General features: G+C 41.2%; 1 protein-coding gene across 17 annotated transcripts in view; it reads left to right on the forward strand.

Moving 5' to 3' along the window:
* pou2f1b (POU class 2 homeobox 1b) overlaps positions 1 to 15,796 on the forward strand; it is a 27,316-nt gene continuing 11,520 nt past the window's right edge. Inside the window, exons 1-14 of one of the 17 annotated variants that reach the window (XM_037790695.1) lie at positions 77 to 137; positions 8,035 to 8,100; positions 8,771 to 8,862; positions 9,616 to 9,711; positions 10,781 to 10,960; positions 12,918 to 13,038; positions 13,165 to 13,256; positions 13,469 to 13,642; positions 13,825 to 13,966; positions 14,125 to 14,279; positions 14,437 to 14,622; positions 14,870 to 14,981; positions 15,081 to 15,378; positions 15,493 to 15,581. In XM_037790695.1, the coding sequence (XP_037646623.1) occupies positions 92 to 137; positions 8,035 to 8,100; positions 8,771 to 8,862; positions 9,616 to 9,711; positions 10,781 to 10,960; positions 12,918 to 13,038; positions 13,165 to 13,256; positions 13,469 to 13,642; positions 13,825 to 13,966; positions 14,125 to 14,279; positions 14,437 to 14,622; positions 14,870 to 14,981; positions 15,081 to 15,378; positions 15,493 to 15,581 (1,849 nt within the window). In that variant the 5' untranslated portion in view covers positions 77 to 91. Of the gene's footprint in view, positions 138 to 7,321; positions 7,680 to 8,034; positions 8,101 to 8,770; positions 8,863 to 9,615; positions 9,712 to 10,780; positions 10,961 to 12,917; positions 13,039 to 13,164; positions 13,257 to 13,468; positions 13,643 to 13,824; positions 13,967 to 14,124; positions 14,280 to 14,436; positions 14,623 to 14,869; positions 14,982 to 15,080; positions 15,379 to 15,492; positions 15,582 to 15,796 lie in introns of those variants that run through there. The other 16 variants (XM_037790699.1, XM_037790701.1, XM_037790696.1 and 13 more) reach the window with 16 other exon arrangements.

Genomic DNA, 15,796 nt, shown 5'->3' on the forward strand with positions numbered 1-15,796 from the left:
TACTGTTGAGTGACGCTCGTGCCCGCGCTCGCGCCCGTGCTCGCTGCTAGCCGCTCAGAGCTTCAGGATGATTTTGGGTTAAATATTCAAAATGGCGGACGGAGGAGCAGCGAGTCAAGATGAGAGTTCAGGACCAGGTAATGATTACTGCATTTTACATATTCATACTCATATTCAAACGGAACCCTTTATGATAAACGGAATACACAGGATGGTACGGCAGATTGCCTAGCAGATGAGGCTGAGTGCGGCGTCCACACACAGCTAGATGAACACAGAGAGGAGGAAGAGGAGTGTAGCGGAGCGACGGCTCAACATTAACAGAAACATGCCTCCATGTCAACCCCCCTTTGTGTGATTACACGGCTCTACGCCGCTACATATTCATACCGCAGCACACAAACACAGTTTAGCATATTCTATTAGTAATCAGCGACGTGCCTCTGCTTCATGTGGGACATATTATTTAGACTATATTACGCTTTCTCTATTGAAATGAGGCTGCTAGCCGTTAGCTCTGCTGCTAACGGCTTTGTGTTGATGCTCTCTCTCACACACTGGGGAGCTTTATGAAGCAGGTTTGCATATTCATATTCAGAGAGTACAGGCTGTTTGTTTTGCTGTTTGGCGGGGATGGAAACGGAGCAGTGTTTTTTAGTTTAATACACGGTGTTAGCTGGGTGTGTGCTTCAAGCTCGAGCTGGTTTTATGAGCAGATCCTCTCAGTCTTTTGTTGCAGCAGCAGCCTGTTGTGTTATTCATGCGGGCCTGCCTCAACCAGAGAGCGGTGTTCAGCATATCACATCCACCCGACGAGGAGCTGGAGCTGCTCCTCCTGCAGCGGCACAATAACTGCATGTCAACACAACAACTTCATGTCCATGTTGACTGAAGTGTTTGTAGGAATCTGGCCTCGTTTGTGCACGTTTGACTGGCTAACCTCTGACTTGGTCCAACTGTTTGTAGTTATGGTTCATTTAATTCAGCTTAAAATACAAAACACGATTGTTAGATGGTTAAAATATGTCAATAGTTAAGTGCTAGAGGTGTTTCTCTTAAAGTTACAGTTTGAAGTTGCACTTTTTTGACTTGAAGTGGGCTTGGTGCTGGTTTTGTTTATTTGTTTTGCACAATTTAAGACTATACAACATAACAAAAAAATAATAAATGAATAATATACAGTGCAGGAAGAGGCAAAAAACCTTGACTTGAAGTGGGAGTAGTCATCTGCTTGGTGCTAGATTTGTTTATTTTTTGTTTATTGGTTTGTTTTGCACAGTTTAAGACTATACAACATAACATAATAAAAAATAAAGGAATAATATACAGTGCAGGAAGAGGCAAAAAAAACCCACTGCTTATCTGAAGCCTCCACCTTTAGAGACAAGATTAATATAAAGAAATAATATGACTACATACTAGTGAAAGTATTGGTGGAGATTTGTTAATCCATCTCATTAGAATATTTAAATTTATTTGTACAACTTTTCATTACTCTGGACTGTTTTGAAAACTTGGTTTATATGAATTAAGCCCTTGGTTGTTGCAGGAGTTTTTTGAGCCAGTGTGTCTGTGCTGAATACAAAGCTTGTACCTGTGAATCCCCCCAAGGCAACAGGGAGGGGTTAGTGAGGCCCACTTCCGGAAAGCAGCAATAATAACAGGCAGGGCATTCTTACTATTCACTCTGCACGGTTTCATGGCCGGGCAAGACACAGCTTGATGCCACTTTTTTCCCATACTTTGTGTAGTTCAGTTTGCCATTTAGTTTGTTAATAGAGCCAGTCTGTTGTTGTAACTCCACAGAGGAGGAGTTTTATTATCTGTCGTACAAGAATCTTCACATTTTTACTAAACAGTTCTTTCTTCTTCAAGTTGTTTTGACATAAAAGACGACTGTAAAAGGTGTGCTCGCCATAAAAGTAAATAGATGGTTATGACTGGCTCAGACAATATTGTTGCATTCTTTGCAGTATAGTTGTTAGGGCTGTGTATTGGTAAGAGTCTGGCAATACGTATCATGATACAGGGGTAACAAATATATTGTAATACTGTAAGCATGACAATATATTGAGATTTTTTCGAATTTAATTTTAGGAAAAAAGTCATAGTATAAAGAACACACCATAAATACACAATTTTAGAATAGGCAAAAACAACAAATGTATACTGCACGCAAACTACATGTTTTTTCCCCCCAAACTGCATGTGATTATCATAAAGTGGGCATGTCTATAAAGGGGAGACTCGTGGGTACCCATAGAACCCATTTTCATTCACATATCTTGAGGTTGGAGATCAAGGGACTGCTTTTTCCTTGCTAAAATATATTGTAAATTTGGAACGTTATTTAGCCTCCTTCGTGTCAAGCTAGTGGTTGCTACCAATGGATTGCTTACATTTTCTAGTTTCATATGATGCCAGTCACTTCAGTCTAGCTTGCACTTGCTTGCATTTTCTTACACAGCTACTACTTATCTTTGCAAATCAAAACAGGATATTGAATAGAACTGCAGTTTCTTGTGTTTCTTTGCTTTGTTTGTTTTTATAATACAATTCAGCTTTGTCTCACTGGTGATTTAGATTGTATTCTTGTGAAACAAACACACTAAATTAATACCCTTAGAATCACAGGGTAACTTTTCCCACAGTAACGATAGTACTAAAATGAGTACTAAATGATATCCTTTATTTTAAGCCAAGCCAAGAGAAGGAGTTTGTTAGCATATTGTGAAAGTATATCCACTGTCTGGAAAAAGGCTAACTTTCTTAAAAAATATATAATTAACTTATTAAACTGGGCTACTTAAAGAACAGACGAGAAATAATTCTGTCATCCTCACACTTAGGCTACTTTTCTCATTTAATCAGTTTTTCAGTTCCACCCTCATTCCAGCCTTGTAGTTCCATCATGAATATTCATTGATGTAAACACAGTTGTTATGAATAATGCATCATTCGCAGTAATAAATTCAGGACATGCCATCTCAAAGTACTGAGAAGGCTCCAGTCAGACAAGCTTTTTTACTGTGGAGGAAGAAAATCATAACTAATCAGAGCTGCTTGGTGTGCTCAACAGATAACTACTTGTTTCTGGTGATCAAAATGCTGTATTATGAATATAGTAAGGTAAAGCAGACATTTGGCTGAAGATTGGCCCTTATCTGTGAAAACGGGTTTCTTTAAGACGAATAACAGCATACTAACCTGTCGGATGGTATAACATCAGGCTATATATATCTACAAAATTGGGGGCTTTTGGGAAAAGTAGACACAAAGAAGCCTATTATGATTGGTGGATGCATTTGCCAAACAACAATTGGCATCTTGTCCCTAATGACTCTCATGTGTCTGCCACTATTGAGATCACTAGTAAACATTTGCCAGAGTTTTTATGGTTTTTATGTTAAGTTTTTATGTTACAAACAGTTTTGAACATGCTTTAAATATTCAGTCTGACAAAAAATGTTGTTCTGTAGCTGCATTCTTTGAATAGATGAGGCCAAAGTGGGAGAGTTTTGCAGTAAACAGCCAGGGTATCTGATAACATCTGAGAAAAGTGCAGTATTTACCACATGAATAACCAGCAGTTAATGCTAATGTCATCTTCCTAGGTGGTGTGTGAATACAGGCTGCCTGCACCATCAAACTGTAGTACTCGTTGAATATTCGTACTTGCCACTCCCTAGAAACTTCACTTTAATTCAGTTGGATTGAATTTTCCACCTCGCCTATAGACAATTGGCTAATGACCACCCAAGAGATACCACAGTAGCTTACAGTGGTGTTAGCAACATTACCCCTCATCAAATTACACTGCACTGTATTTTGTTCATTTGTGGCCTCAGTCCAGTGTTGCTTCGTACTATCTGTTGTCAGATTGTGTTTAATAGTAGTATTAAAAGCTGTTTTATATACTTTGGATATTCATGTTGATTTAAGTTGTCTGGTTATTACTTACTTCAAATTGAAAGATTATCCGCCGTGACCATACATCCAACGGTCCCAAAATCTGCTTAGTGCTCAGACTGGTCCCGAATTGGAAAAGTGGTCTTGATGTATTCTGCGTTTAAGATGAAGAATATAGGTAGCAGGGCAGAATGTGGATGTGCTAATTAAGTTTTGCTCTGTCTCATGTCGAATCTCTCCGCTCACATTAACGGCTCTGCAGTATTCAGCCAGCCTTCCCATATTACAGTGCTAATGAGACATCTATTTAAAATTCTCTTCGCAGGATATTTGTGTAATGCATTGTTCCACAGCAGGGTTTTGCAAACCGTTCAACCAAGTAACTGTACATGTGTTGAAGCGCACTGCTGATAACTCCCTTTGCATTCACCTCTTCTTTGTTTATTTTCATTTGTTTTGCGTGATGTGATAGTTAAAGAGGTCAGAAAGACAGACCCCATCCAAACTCTTTACACTGATGTGGCATCTGTATGGATCTTACAGTGGCCATCCTGGTGACAGTGGGCTGGATTTTAACCAAACACAGCGTTGTTTGAAGAGGTCAACATTGGAGAGGGGTGTGGAGTACAGTATAATGTAGTTAGTGTTCATTTATTATTTAGAACAGTGATTTCTAAACAGGGGTACTTCTGCAGTTACCAGGACTAGAGAATGCTAAACATTTTCTAGTTACAACTTAAAATGTGAGGACTAGGCTGCTTTACTTTGACATAATAGTAAACATAATATCTTTGGTTGAACAAAACAAGGCATTTGAAGGCGTCATCTTGGATTTTGGCGGGCATTTCATACTCTTAACGGATAGTAAAAAAAAAAAGATTAATTGATATTTTTAAAAATGGTAGTTGCAGCCCTAATCCACATATTTGTGTTTAGGAGGGATATAGACACAAACAGGATTACAAATTAGTGTTAGGGGACCTTTAGTATATTTGTTGTTATAATAATTAATAAACTTCCAGCTACAATAAAACCATCGCACAGTTATAACACCTTAACATCACTAATCTGGGTCAGTCGATACCTGGGCTTTGGGTACCGGCCAATACCGAGTACCAATCCGATACCAGTGTTTAATTAATAAGCTGTATGCCTCAATGTGTGGAAGTGACTGGGATCATTCTTTTATGTGTAAGGCAACATCAGGCTGAATTTAAACATTGCTTTCCTATCTTTGTAATACAAAATGTAACAAATACATACATAGATATACATTTACTGAATTGTTAGTCATCATAAAAATAATAAATTGTACACCAGCAATCTTCAAAATCAACAGGAATTATAATTCAGGTTTAAACCTTCTTAATGCAGCAACAAATTGGTCAAAACTTAAACTGGAAAAGGGAAAATTACAGTATATAATGTATGTAGTATATAAACATAGTATTGAATTTAATAGATTGGCCCCATTGTCACCGATATCCGATTTGGATATTTGAGTCAGTATTGGCCAGATATCTGATGCGGTATTGGTACATCCCTAGTAATTAATAGATCTGAAATGATTAATCGGCAACTAATTTATGTAATCTATTTTCTAGCAAAAATATTCATTGATTCTAGTCTCTCAATTGGGAGGATTTTTTTGCTTTTCTGTGATTTATATAATTATAAACTCACTATCTTTTAGATTTGTTTGTTAGTTTTTGTTTGTTAGTAAATTGTGAGAGGCATTCTCACTATTTTTGGACATTTAATAGAGCGAGCGACAGACAGACTACTCGATAATGAAAACAGCTTTTAGTTGAAGTAATAATTTATAATCGATCCACATGTTTGGAACATGATGAGTAGTGTGAAGGGGTACTTGAACTCATCTGATAAGGCAGATAAGGGACAAAAGGTTGGGAACTACTGGTTTAAGGTATCTAGTTGTTTGTCATAAAAGCACTCTGCTGTTTATGAACAGCTGCCAACATTGCTTAGTGACTGAAGACTTGCCCCTCATGTCCTTACACCGCTGATAAAGGTCTGTTTGTTCTTCAGTACGTACTGTGTGTGTTAACGCTACCGTGCCCTCTTGGCATTGTTTGATCTGGTCAGCTAGTATGTAAATGCTTTTCATCAGGCATCGGGATAAGTGAAGAAGTTGATTAGACCTTAATGCAGGAGCAGTTGTTGTGGATTTAGCTGGTAAGCCCCTTCCCCTGTAGACCACTATACAGCTATGCATTCCTGTCCAGTCATTCTGATTCACTGGACACCTGTGCAGCACCATAGCGGGGCCGTCTCCCCGCTGTATTAACTCTTGGAGCACGCTGGAAATGAATTTTAAAGAGCCCCAAAATGAAATACTAATGGAATGTAAAGCTAATCTAAATATGCTAATCCCCAAACACTTCATAAACATAGACAGCTACAGCCCGCCACCCACTCTCTGTAGTCGCTCGCTGAGGAATGCTTTAGCCACAGGGGGTCTAGCAGTAATGACAGGCTTGTGGTGGATTAATGTGGAGTTATTTATTTCCGATTGAGCGCGTCCCCCTCCCACTCATACCCCAGACCCCCCTTTTTAGCAGTTAGGCCCGGTCTCCATGACTCCTGGAGATACTCCGAACGAGTAGTCTGAGACGTTCTGTTAATGCGGTCCGCCTTGCTAACATGTCCAGACCACCGCCGACAGGCCTCACATTGCATTCTGGGATATCTTCAGCCCTTTACCTGCTCTTAGCTAATTACTTTTTAGCCGTGCACTCGCACAATAATTGGTCTTGTGCTGCTGCCTCCCCTCCCTGTGCTGCGCCAAGTGCTAGTTTGAGCACTTTTTTTCCCCCCTCTCTCTCTGTGTCGTCCTTATTCCCCTGTTTTTTATCGTCCTCCAAAAGCCATCCAATTAATATGCTAATGAGCTGATAAATATTTATAGGGGTTTAAATTATGCAGAAAGCTTTCAGAGCCCGGTGTGAAATGCGTCGCTCGCAGGACTTCAAAGCCTTGCATTGCTAACGAGGTAGGGGCAGATTTGCATACGACTTTAATCAGCTGAATACTGATTATGCTTCATTATAGAGTTGGAGAGGAGGGGGCGGGAGGGGAGTTGGAGGAGGCCGCCAGCTGCACTTGTCGTTTGTTTCATTCCAGCAAGAGAGGGAGAGGTTGAACTTTTTCAGAAGTACAGACAATCTTGGCACACGGGAGAGAAAGAGAGAGAGGGAGAGTGAGAGCAAAGTAGGCACTGTAAAAGAGAGAGAGGGGCAGAGCTATAAGAAAAGAAAAGAGTGCAGAGAGAGAGAGAGAGAGAGAGAGAGAGAGTGCAGACAGAGCAGAGAGAGAGAGAGAGAGAGAGAGAGAGAGAGAGAGAGAGAGAGAGTGCAGACAGAGCAGAGAGAGAGAGAGAGAGAGAGAGAGAGAGAGAGAGAGAGAGAGCAAAGTAGGCACTGTAAAAGAGAGAGAGGGGCAGAGCTATAAGAAAAGGAGAGAGAGGGAGAGAGAGAGAGAGAGAGAGAGAGAAGTTTGCCTAAACCCTGTTGGCTTTCCCAGTGTGCGTATCCCAGTGTTGCTCAGCGAACCGTGCGGTGGACAGTGCCACTGTGTCTGCGTGTAGCTCTGGTTGTATTGAACTCTGCTCGCTGCTGACCAGTGGAGAGTGAAGAGTGGGAGGAGGAACAGAGAGCCGGACGCCCTGTCGGTGGGTTTGCCCAGGCAGAGGCGATTTTCCATGATAGGTTCTGCAACCATGCTGGAAAACACAGGCGGCGCAAGAGCGGGTGAGTTCTTTCGACCAGCTTGTGATGGAGCTCAGCTGGGTTTTGTTGTTGCTTGGTGTCCTTCTGTGAAATGGGGAAAGGTTGACACTTTGCATTAAAATGTCAGTTCATCGTATTATCAGTTATTATGTCATTCTTACTGTAAACGCAGTTGGCTTGTGTTGGTGATTTTGCTCAGTTGGCCACTTTGAGAGGTGAATGTGACAGAAATGTAGCTGCAGAATAGAAATATCATGCAATTATGGGATATACTCAAAAGGGAGAGATCCTCAAACCATTGAGACAGTGTTGTTGTGTTTTTACCGGCAGTGGGTGTGAGTTTGTCTCACTATCTGTCTCTGTCTGGCTCTTCCAGATGCTAAAGTGAATAATCAGTCAGAAACTACTAAATGTGCAATGGAAAGTGGTGACGGGAACACCGGTGAGTGACCTTCAGCTTGTTTTTTTGTTTTTTTTTTGCTGTTTTGTTTAGTGGACTGAAATCAGGCTGTGCAGAGTTTTACCCCCTCATTCAACAGGTTTCAAATTCACAGCCAAAATTGACATTTTTTGCAGAAAAAGCTCACTACTGTCCACCTTTTGTATTATTGACTCATTAAAGAAAAAGACATGGCAGCTTTCCAAAATCCTTGATAGCAGTCCTCTTTGTCAAATGAAGTGTTTACCTCACAGAGCAGCTTCCCTCACTTGCTCTATTGGATATCACACTAATTTGCTCAGTGCCTCAGTGATTCTGTGATACGAATTATCGGACTCAGAGTGAACATTTTTGTGTATGCCCATAATGTTGTTAATATTTAATTCTGTAATGATTCACCAGCCTGCATTCAAACAAATATATGCAGCTGTGTAACAACTTTGGATCACCGTCACAGTTACATATGCTGTCACTTTAAAAAAAATATGTTTTCCTTGCACCTGTTGTCCTTAAGTATGTTTCTACAGGTTCACTGTGGGTTTCTAGTACCGTGTTCCTCATTTTTGTGTTAAACCAATAATAGTATATATTGTGTTGCTGGTTAAACCACAATAAAAAACATCTTCCCTTTTCCTCTGACAGCACGTTTCATTAACTGTATTTCTGTTCTCAGGAATCCAAATCAATGGGTTTGACTTTCAGAGACAGATGGTGCCAACCACAAGTGCACTCACTAATGCACATGCACAAGCCCTCCTCCAACAGGTAAAACATGACGAACGCCATCACACACTTTACCTTGAGTAACTTTTTTGTCCTGTTTTAGTGGAAGGAGATAACGTTTAACAGATAATTTTTTGACGCATCTTGATTGTAGTTTTGCAATGAAATAATGTCTGAAGTTTGAACAGAGGTATGCTCATCTGCACTCACACATGCGCAAGCAGAAAGAGCTCATTTAAATGAGCAAGGCTCCCCTTGTGTCGCCTGGCAACACGGCAGATTAATCAACCCTGTATGCTAATTAGCTGCTCTGCGGTTGCTCGGAAACAGATGGCCGAGAATATGCAAATCTATGCAGAATTTACATGCACTGCATAACAGTTATTTTAATTAGCATCTCAACTATCTCCCCTCCCTTCCCATTCACTTTCCTTGTCTCTGAAGGCTGCAGCACATTTAAATACCCACTTTCTCACTTCCTTTTTAATTCAAATTCCTCGCCCTGCTCAAAGACTAAAAGCTCATTGTCAGAAAGCCGCCCAGGTAGCTCGGAGATTTCATGTTTCATTGTCTTTTTGGTGTTGTGCTTATTTTATTTAGACTGTACCTTTTAGTCTGAATTAAACATCCTTTCAAATTGCTTTACATTTTGGATCTTGTTGTTTTTATGATAACAACTATGACATGAAATTAAGATACTTATTTGACCAGGCCTACCTCATGCTGTCAACAATGCTCAGTTACACCTTTAATAAGATTTCCTCTAAGCCTCCCTCTTTGCTTCACCTCCACTAGTCTAAGTCGGAAGACTCGAGTGCTCTTCCGACCTCCGTCCAGCAGAGCGTATTGCCTCAAACCCAGCTAATGTTGGCCGGGGGACAGATTGCAGGAGTAAGTGGCCTGTTGCCTCATTGCTTTGAGTTTAAACCTAGTCGTAGCCATGCATCTGGGGCGACACCTCAACATGATCAACCCTGGCTGAAAGATCGGGTGATGAAAAGATCGCTTGCCCTGATAGTGTGGCTTTTGCGTCTGCCTGTTCATCCCAGTGGTTGTTGGGCTATGTCCAAATTCTTCCATTACAGAAAATGGAGGGACGAGTTTGGACATAGCCTTGATGTGTCTGTACGCTCACGGTCAGGCCAACCACATGACACATTTCATATCCATATTCATGTTCTCCTGGAGGCCACACTGTAGTTGAGAAGACTGGCCGGGTTGAATGTGGCTGCTATGCGGGAGTGAATGTTTACTGTGCATGTGGAGTTTGAACATGACATCAACATGCTCATTTGCACTTGTGCTTTTGCTCAGCTGCATGACTCTCCATTTGGGCTCATATTATTGTTGCCACGATAACAACCGTTTTAATACTGCTTTGATACCTTTTGTGGAAAGTTAAATTCAAAAGAAAAATATAACTAAACAGTCATAGCATGATGATGAATCCACTTCAGTATCGTCTTTAACGGTATGTTCATACAAAATAATAAAATAAAGGAGAAATGGGATAAGACAGAGCTGCAGTCTAGTTCGTGACAGTAAACTGGAGCAGCCATTTAAACAACTGTTGCAGGGATAAATTAATAATATATCTTACTGCACTTAATGAAGTAGATTCCTAGCCAATATCTTAGGACAAGTTTGTAAAATGGGTAACAAATCTTTTATACACCACACATTTTTGTAATATCCTGCTGTGGAATTGTAGTTATCTTTAGATATTAAACTTTTCATGGGTATCAAAGCCAAAACTCAAGTATCGTGTCAACACTAACTCATCCGATCTCTATGATATATAACATCAAACGGATTTGCCCTAAACGCTACTTACTGTCTCTCATCTTTCTGTTTCCCCTCTCTTTCTCTTTGACCTCCTATCACTACTGCATCCCTCTGTCTCATCCGTCTGTCTGCCCACCTCTCTCCATGTCTCTCTCTCTCTCTCTTGGCTCTTCAGTTGACCCTGACCCCAGCGCAGCAGCAGATGTTGATCCAGCAGGCCCAAGCTCAACTCCTGGCTGCAGCCGTGCAGCATTCAGCCAGCCAGCAGAATGGCACCAACGGGGCCAGCATCTCGGCCTCCGCAGCCACACCCATCACCCAGATGCCCATGTCACAGCCCATCCAGATCGCCTCTGTAAGACACCCTCACCAATATTTCTGTTTCTGCAAATAACAAGAATATTTAACTGAACTCTGCAGCCCTAAAAGGTTTTGAATGAAGCTGACTGTCTAATTTAGATACTTACATTCTGTTTTAGTGGAATGGTTTACATGACTTACTGTATATGTAATTTCAACTTGATTAAAAAGCCCCACGAGAATATTAAAGCTGAAAACACTGTGTGTTATAGTAATAAATAAATGCTTGGTTTTGCCAAGTTTTCATTCTGTGTTCGAACCTAAATCGAGACAGTTTACATCTGGCTGTATAAATGTCAAGTAAAGGATTTGAATTAGTATTTATTGGGGATACAAAACCAAACCGTTCAATGACTGTACAAACCGGACCATGGGCTTGTTGAACCGTTGCTACACTATTAAATACAGGCATGCTAATTATTTGCAGAGACATAAAAGAGACAATTATCTGAACCATTTACTTAACCATTAAGTAGCCTGCCTTATTTCATCTGTAAAATCAGTGTTATAACTTCATATGATGTAGAAATATTATTTATTACTATTAATCAATCAATCTCAAACAATTTGGAAATGGTTATGTTTTTCTTCTCCCTAATGTGTAGAACAAACCGAACCGAAACCGTGACCCAAAAACTGCAATACAAACCGAACTGTGGGCTTGTTGAACCGTTGCACCACTAGTATTTATTTTATCTTTGATTTGCACTGTAGCAAACCTCCTGGGTTAGGTTAGTTTCTGTGTTTATGAACATACTGTATATTATTTGAATAATTGTTCCAAACAGAAGAATACATATGTTCATAGTAGGGCTGTCAAAGTTAACGCGATAATAACGCATTAACCCAATCGATCTTTTGGAGGTTGTAGCGGGCTCAGTTTTAAAACTAGAGTGAAGATGCATACAGGCTTGTCACGAAGGAGGCTAAATAACGCCCCAAAATTACACAAAATTTTGGTGAGGAAAAACAGTCATGGCCATTTTCAATGGGGTCCCTTGACCTCTGACCTCAAGATATGTGAATGAAAATGGGTTCTATGGGTACCCACGAGTCTTCCCTTTACAGACATGCCCACTTTATGATAATCACATGCAGTTTGGGGCAAGTCATAGTCAAGTCAGCACACTGACACACTGACAGCTGTTGTTGCCTGTTGGGCTGCAGTTTGCCATGTTATGATTTGAGCATATTTTTTATACTAAATGCAGTACCTGTGAGGGTTTCTGGACGGTATTTGTCATTGTTTTGTGTTGTTAATTGATTTCCAATAATAAATATATACATTTGCATAAAGCAAGCATATTTGCCCACTCCCATGTTGATAAGAGTATTAAATACTTGACCAATCCCCTTTTAAGGTGCATTTTGAACACATACAAAATGGTGTGATTAATTTGCGATTAATCATGGACAATTATGCGATTAATCGCGGATAAATATTTGAATCGATTTTCCAGCCCTAATTATTGTTATTACTTGAATGACCGTCTTTTTGGAAGCAAATGAGGCTGTTGTTCCCTAACTGAAATGTAGATAATATGAAAATAATAATAAATAAGCCTTGTTTGGTTTCAGACTAGACAAACTATTACAACAATAATAGTGCTGACCATCTGTGGTAATGGCTCTGAGTAGCTTTTAATTCAAGAACTCCTCCACATGAATGTAAACAGCAGCTGCAAATAACTAAAGACAAATTCAACCTCGGTTGATATATATAATTTATTTGCTTAATTGATATAACGTGTTCATTAGAATAAATTGATAAGAAAGGCAATATTGTAGTTGATGGCATAGTCTGACAAAAAACAAAATTAGTATGCGTGTTTTCCAGTTGTTGTGTAGCCACAGCAAAACTTGGGATGTGTGTGTTCATGGTCACAATGCCGTGTTATAAACGGCTAATTTCTTGACATGAATGGAGTGACAACTCAATTTTTTTCTCGCAGCAGTTCCAGCCGCAGAATTTAAGTATGCCTCAGTTTGTCCTGCTGCAGCCCGGACACCCGATCACCACACAACTGCAGCCCACTCAGTTCATCATCTCACAGACACCGCATACCCAACAGGGTGAGTAAAACACTCTCAGTGTTTGATTTGCATGCAGAATTAAGAAAAGACATATATTCCACATATTTGATTGCTATTGAAGCATTCTTTTTTGGTATCTTAACTCCCATGTCTTTCACTCTCTAGGCATATTGCAAGCCCAGAGTCTTCTAACTCAACTACCTCAATGCCAAGCTAACCTCCTGCCGACTCAACCAAGCATCACCCTCGCACCTCAGGTTGGTAATGATGCAAGCAAACTCTAAAAAATCTGTTTCAGTTAATACTTAAGCGGTGCTTACACTTTTCCAGCTGTAATCCAGGTGTTAAATATTACATCACAAAGCCAACGTTTATATATTTGCTTGGTGCACTTTTGTATTCTTCTACATTTCCCCTTTGCAGACTCTTCTTAACCCCAATAACAATCACATTTAATATTTTGCTGCAGCCTGCCACTCCAACCCGCACAACAGCATCCACACCTATTCAGTCCCTGCCCCACAGTCCGACACCACCCAAACGGTTGGATACCCCCACTATGGAGGAGCCTAGCGATCTGGAGGAACTGGAACAGTTTGCCAAGACCTTCAAACAGCGGCGCATCAAACTGGGATTCACACAGGTGTGTGTTAGACTGAATAGATTGGTTGATCCTCACAGGTTCAGTGATTGTTATTTTTTCCTGTGGATATTCTCATACTCAAATTCATAGTGGATATAGTAATAATTAACTCATGTTATAGGTGAGTCTTTGCTAAATGCTTACATTTTCTCGTCTTCCTGTCTCTGCCTCCTTCTCACCAGGGGGATGTTGGCCTGGCCATGGGGAAGCTGTACGGAAACGACTTCAGCCAAACTACCATCTCTCGCTTTGAGGCCTTGAATCTGAGCTTTAAGAACATGTGCAAACTCAAGCCATTGCTGGAGAAGTGGCTCAACGATGCAGGTTTGTCCCTGAACCCACCTGAACGAAGGGCTTTGATTGCTCTGAATTTGGATTCTTTGTTGCCCTCACATCTGTAATGGGCAAAGGACAGCGTGGGTTGTGTACATCTTTCCCGTGCCTCGTCTTTACCTCTCTTCTCTTCCTTTGTGTCGGTGCTGTTTGTGCAGAGAACCTGACATCTGACCAGGCCCTGTCCAGCCCCAGCGCCCTGGGCTCTCCGGGCATGGGCATCGAGGGGATCAACCGCAGACGGAAGAAGAGGACCAGTATTGAGACCAACATTCGAGTGGCCTTAGAAAAGAGCTTTCTGGAGGTTAGAAATTCGTATTCCTGAAGTTGACAATATTGATCTAAGCAGAAAAATCATTAAGTGTTTAATTAGTAAAATATGTAAAATGATCACGTTAAAATAAAGACAATAGGCTCCTCAGTGCTCACAGGGCTTCTCTGTCTTTTTTGCCCCCTTCAAGCAGAACCAAAAACCTACCTCTGAAGAGATCACCATGATCGCTGACCAGCTCAACATGGAGAAGGAGGTGATTCGGGTCTGGTTCTGCAATCGCCGGCAGAAAGAGAAGAGGATTAACCCCCCCAGCAGCGGCAACCTTGGATGCGGCACCCCCATCAAAACCATCTTTACCCCCAGTAGCCCTTTGGTAAGGATACACGCAGATTGACGTGATTCTTCAAGGACTGTTTTCTAGATTTTCTGAGTCTCTGTTCTGTCCCTGGATCAATTTGAGGATCAGCTACTTTTATTTGGGGGTTTATCATGACGTGGATTTTGTTATTTGTTCTCTGGAATTAGCTGCAATGCCAAAAGATTCATTATGTTTGTTTGTTGCTAAATGACAGTCTTAACATAATGGCTCCTTCAATCCTCTCTTCTATTCTGTTGCCCAGGTGGCCAGCACAGCAAGCCTTGTGAGCAGTCCAACTATTAACACACCCACCACTCTGACTGTAAACCCAGTGATGCCTCTCACCAGCACCAGCGTCTCCAGTTTGTTCACAGGTGTGTACCGGTGTGATAGACATGTGTATCTGCCTTAATGATCACAAATAATGATAGAATTTAAGGTTAACTTATGTTTTCTCCCCACCCTCCCTAAAGGCACAAACACTGCATCCGTCATCTCCACTGCACCTATTTTTACTACAGTCAGCTCTCCATCTTTAAGCCCGTCGCCAACGTCTATTCATTCCTCGACCACAGAGGGCAAGGCGCACACCATCGTTACCCAGGCCCCGACATCCTTAGCCACCGCTTTAGGGACGGGTCAGGTGATGGTGTCGGCGTCAGGGCTGCAGGCAGCGCTGCAGAATGCCCAGTTACCCAGCAGCTTTGCTGCTATGGCTGCTGCCGCTGCTGGGCTCAACCCAGGACTGATGAACTCCCAGTTTGCTCAAGGGTTAGTATAGGTTATGTTCAAAGGCCTCTGATTATTACTTGTGTGGAGTTTACTCAAGTGTTCAGGTGTCGTCTCTATTAATCAAAATGATGTTGTGCTTGTCTGTGTGTCCAGGGGGGCCCTGCTCAGTCTGACTTCTGGTGGCCTTGGTCCTGCTCTCATGAGCAATAACACCTTGGCTACGATTCAAGGTGTGTATCAATGTATGTATATTCATTTCTTCCCTTACAAATATTTCCTCATCTGAGACGATGCATAACACGTACAATACACACCCAAGGTTCACACCCAATGCAGTTTCATGACCTGGTATGGAGACAGAGTTCCCAAACCTTTTTGTATTAACAGTTGCGTTGCAGGTCGGCTGACTGGGGTTGGGGTGGTTTGTCTTCACAGAAACAGAAAAGACAACAGTGAG

The sequence above is a fragment of the Sebastes umbrosus genome, chromosome 13, assembly GCF_015220745.1.
Source record: "Sebastes umbrosus isolate fSebUmb1 chromosome 13, fSebUmb1.pri, whole genome shotgun sequence".
Classification (NCBI taxonomy): Eukaryota; Metazoa; Chordata; class Actinopteri; order Perciformes; family Sebastidae; genus Sebastes; species Sebastes umbrosus.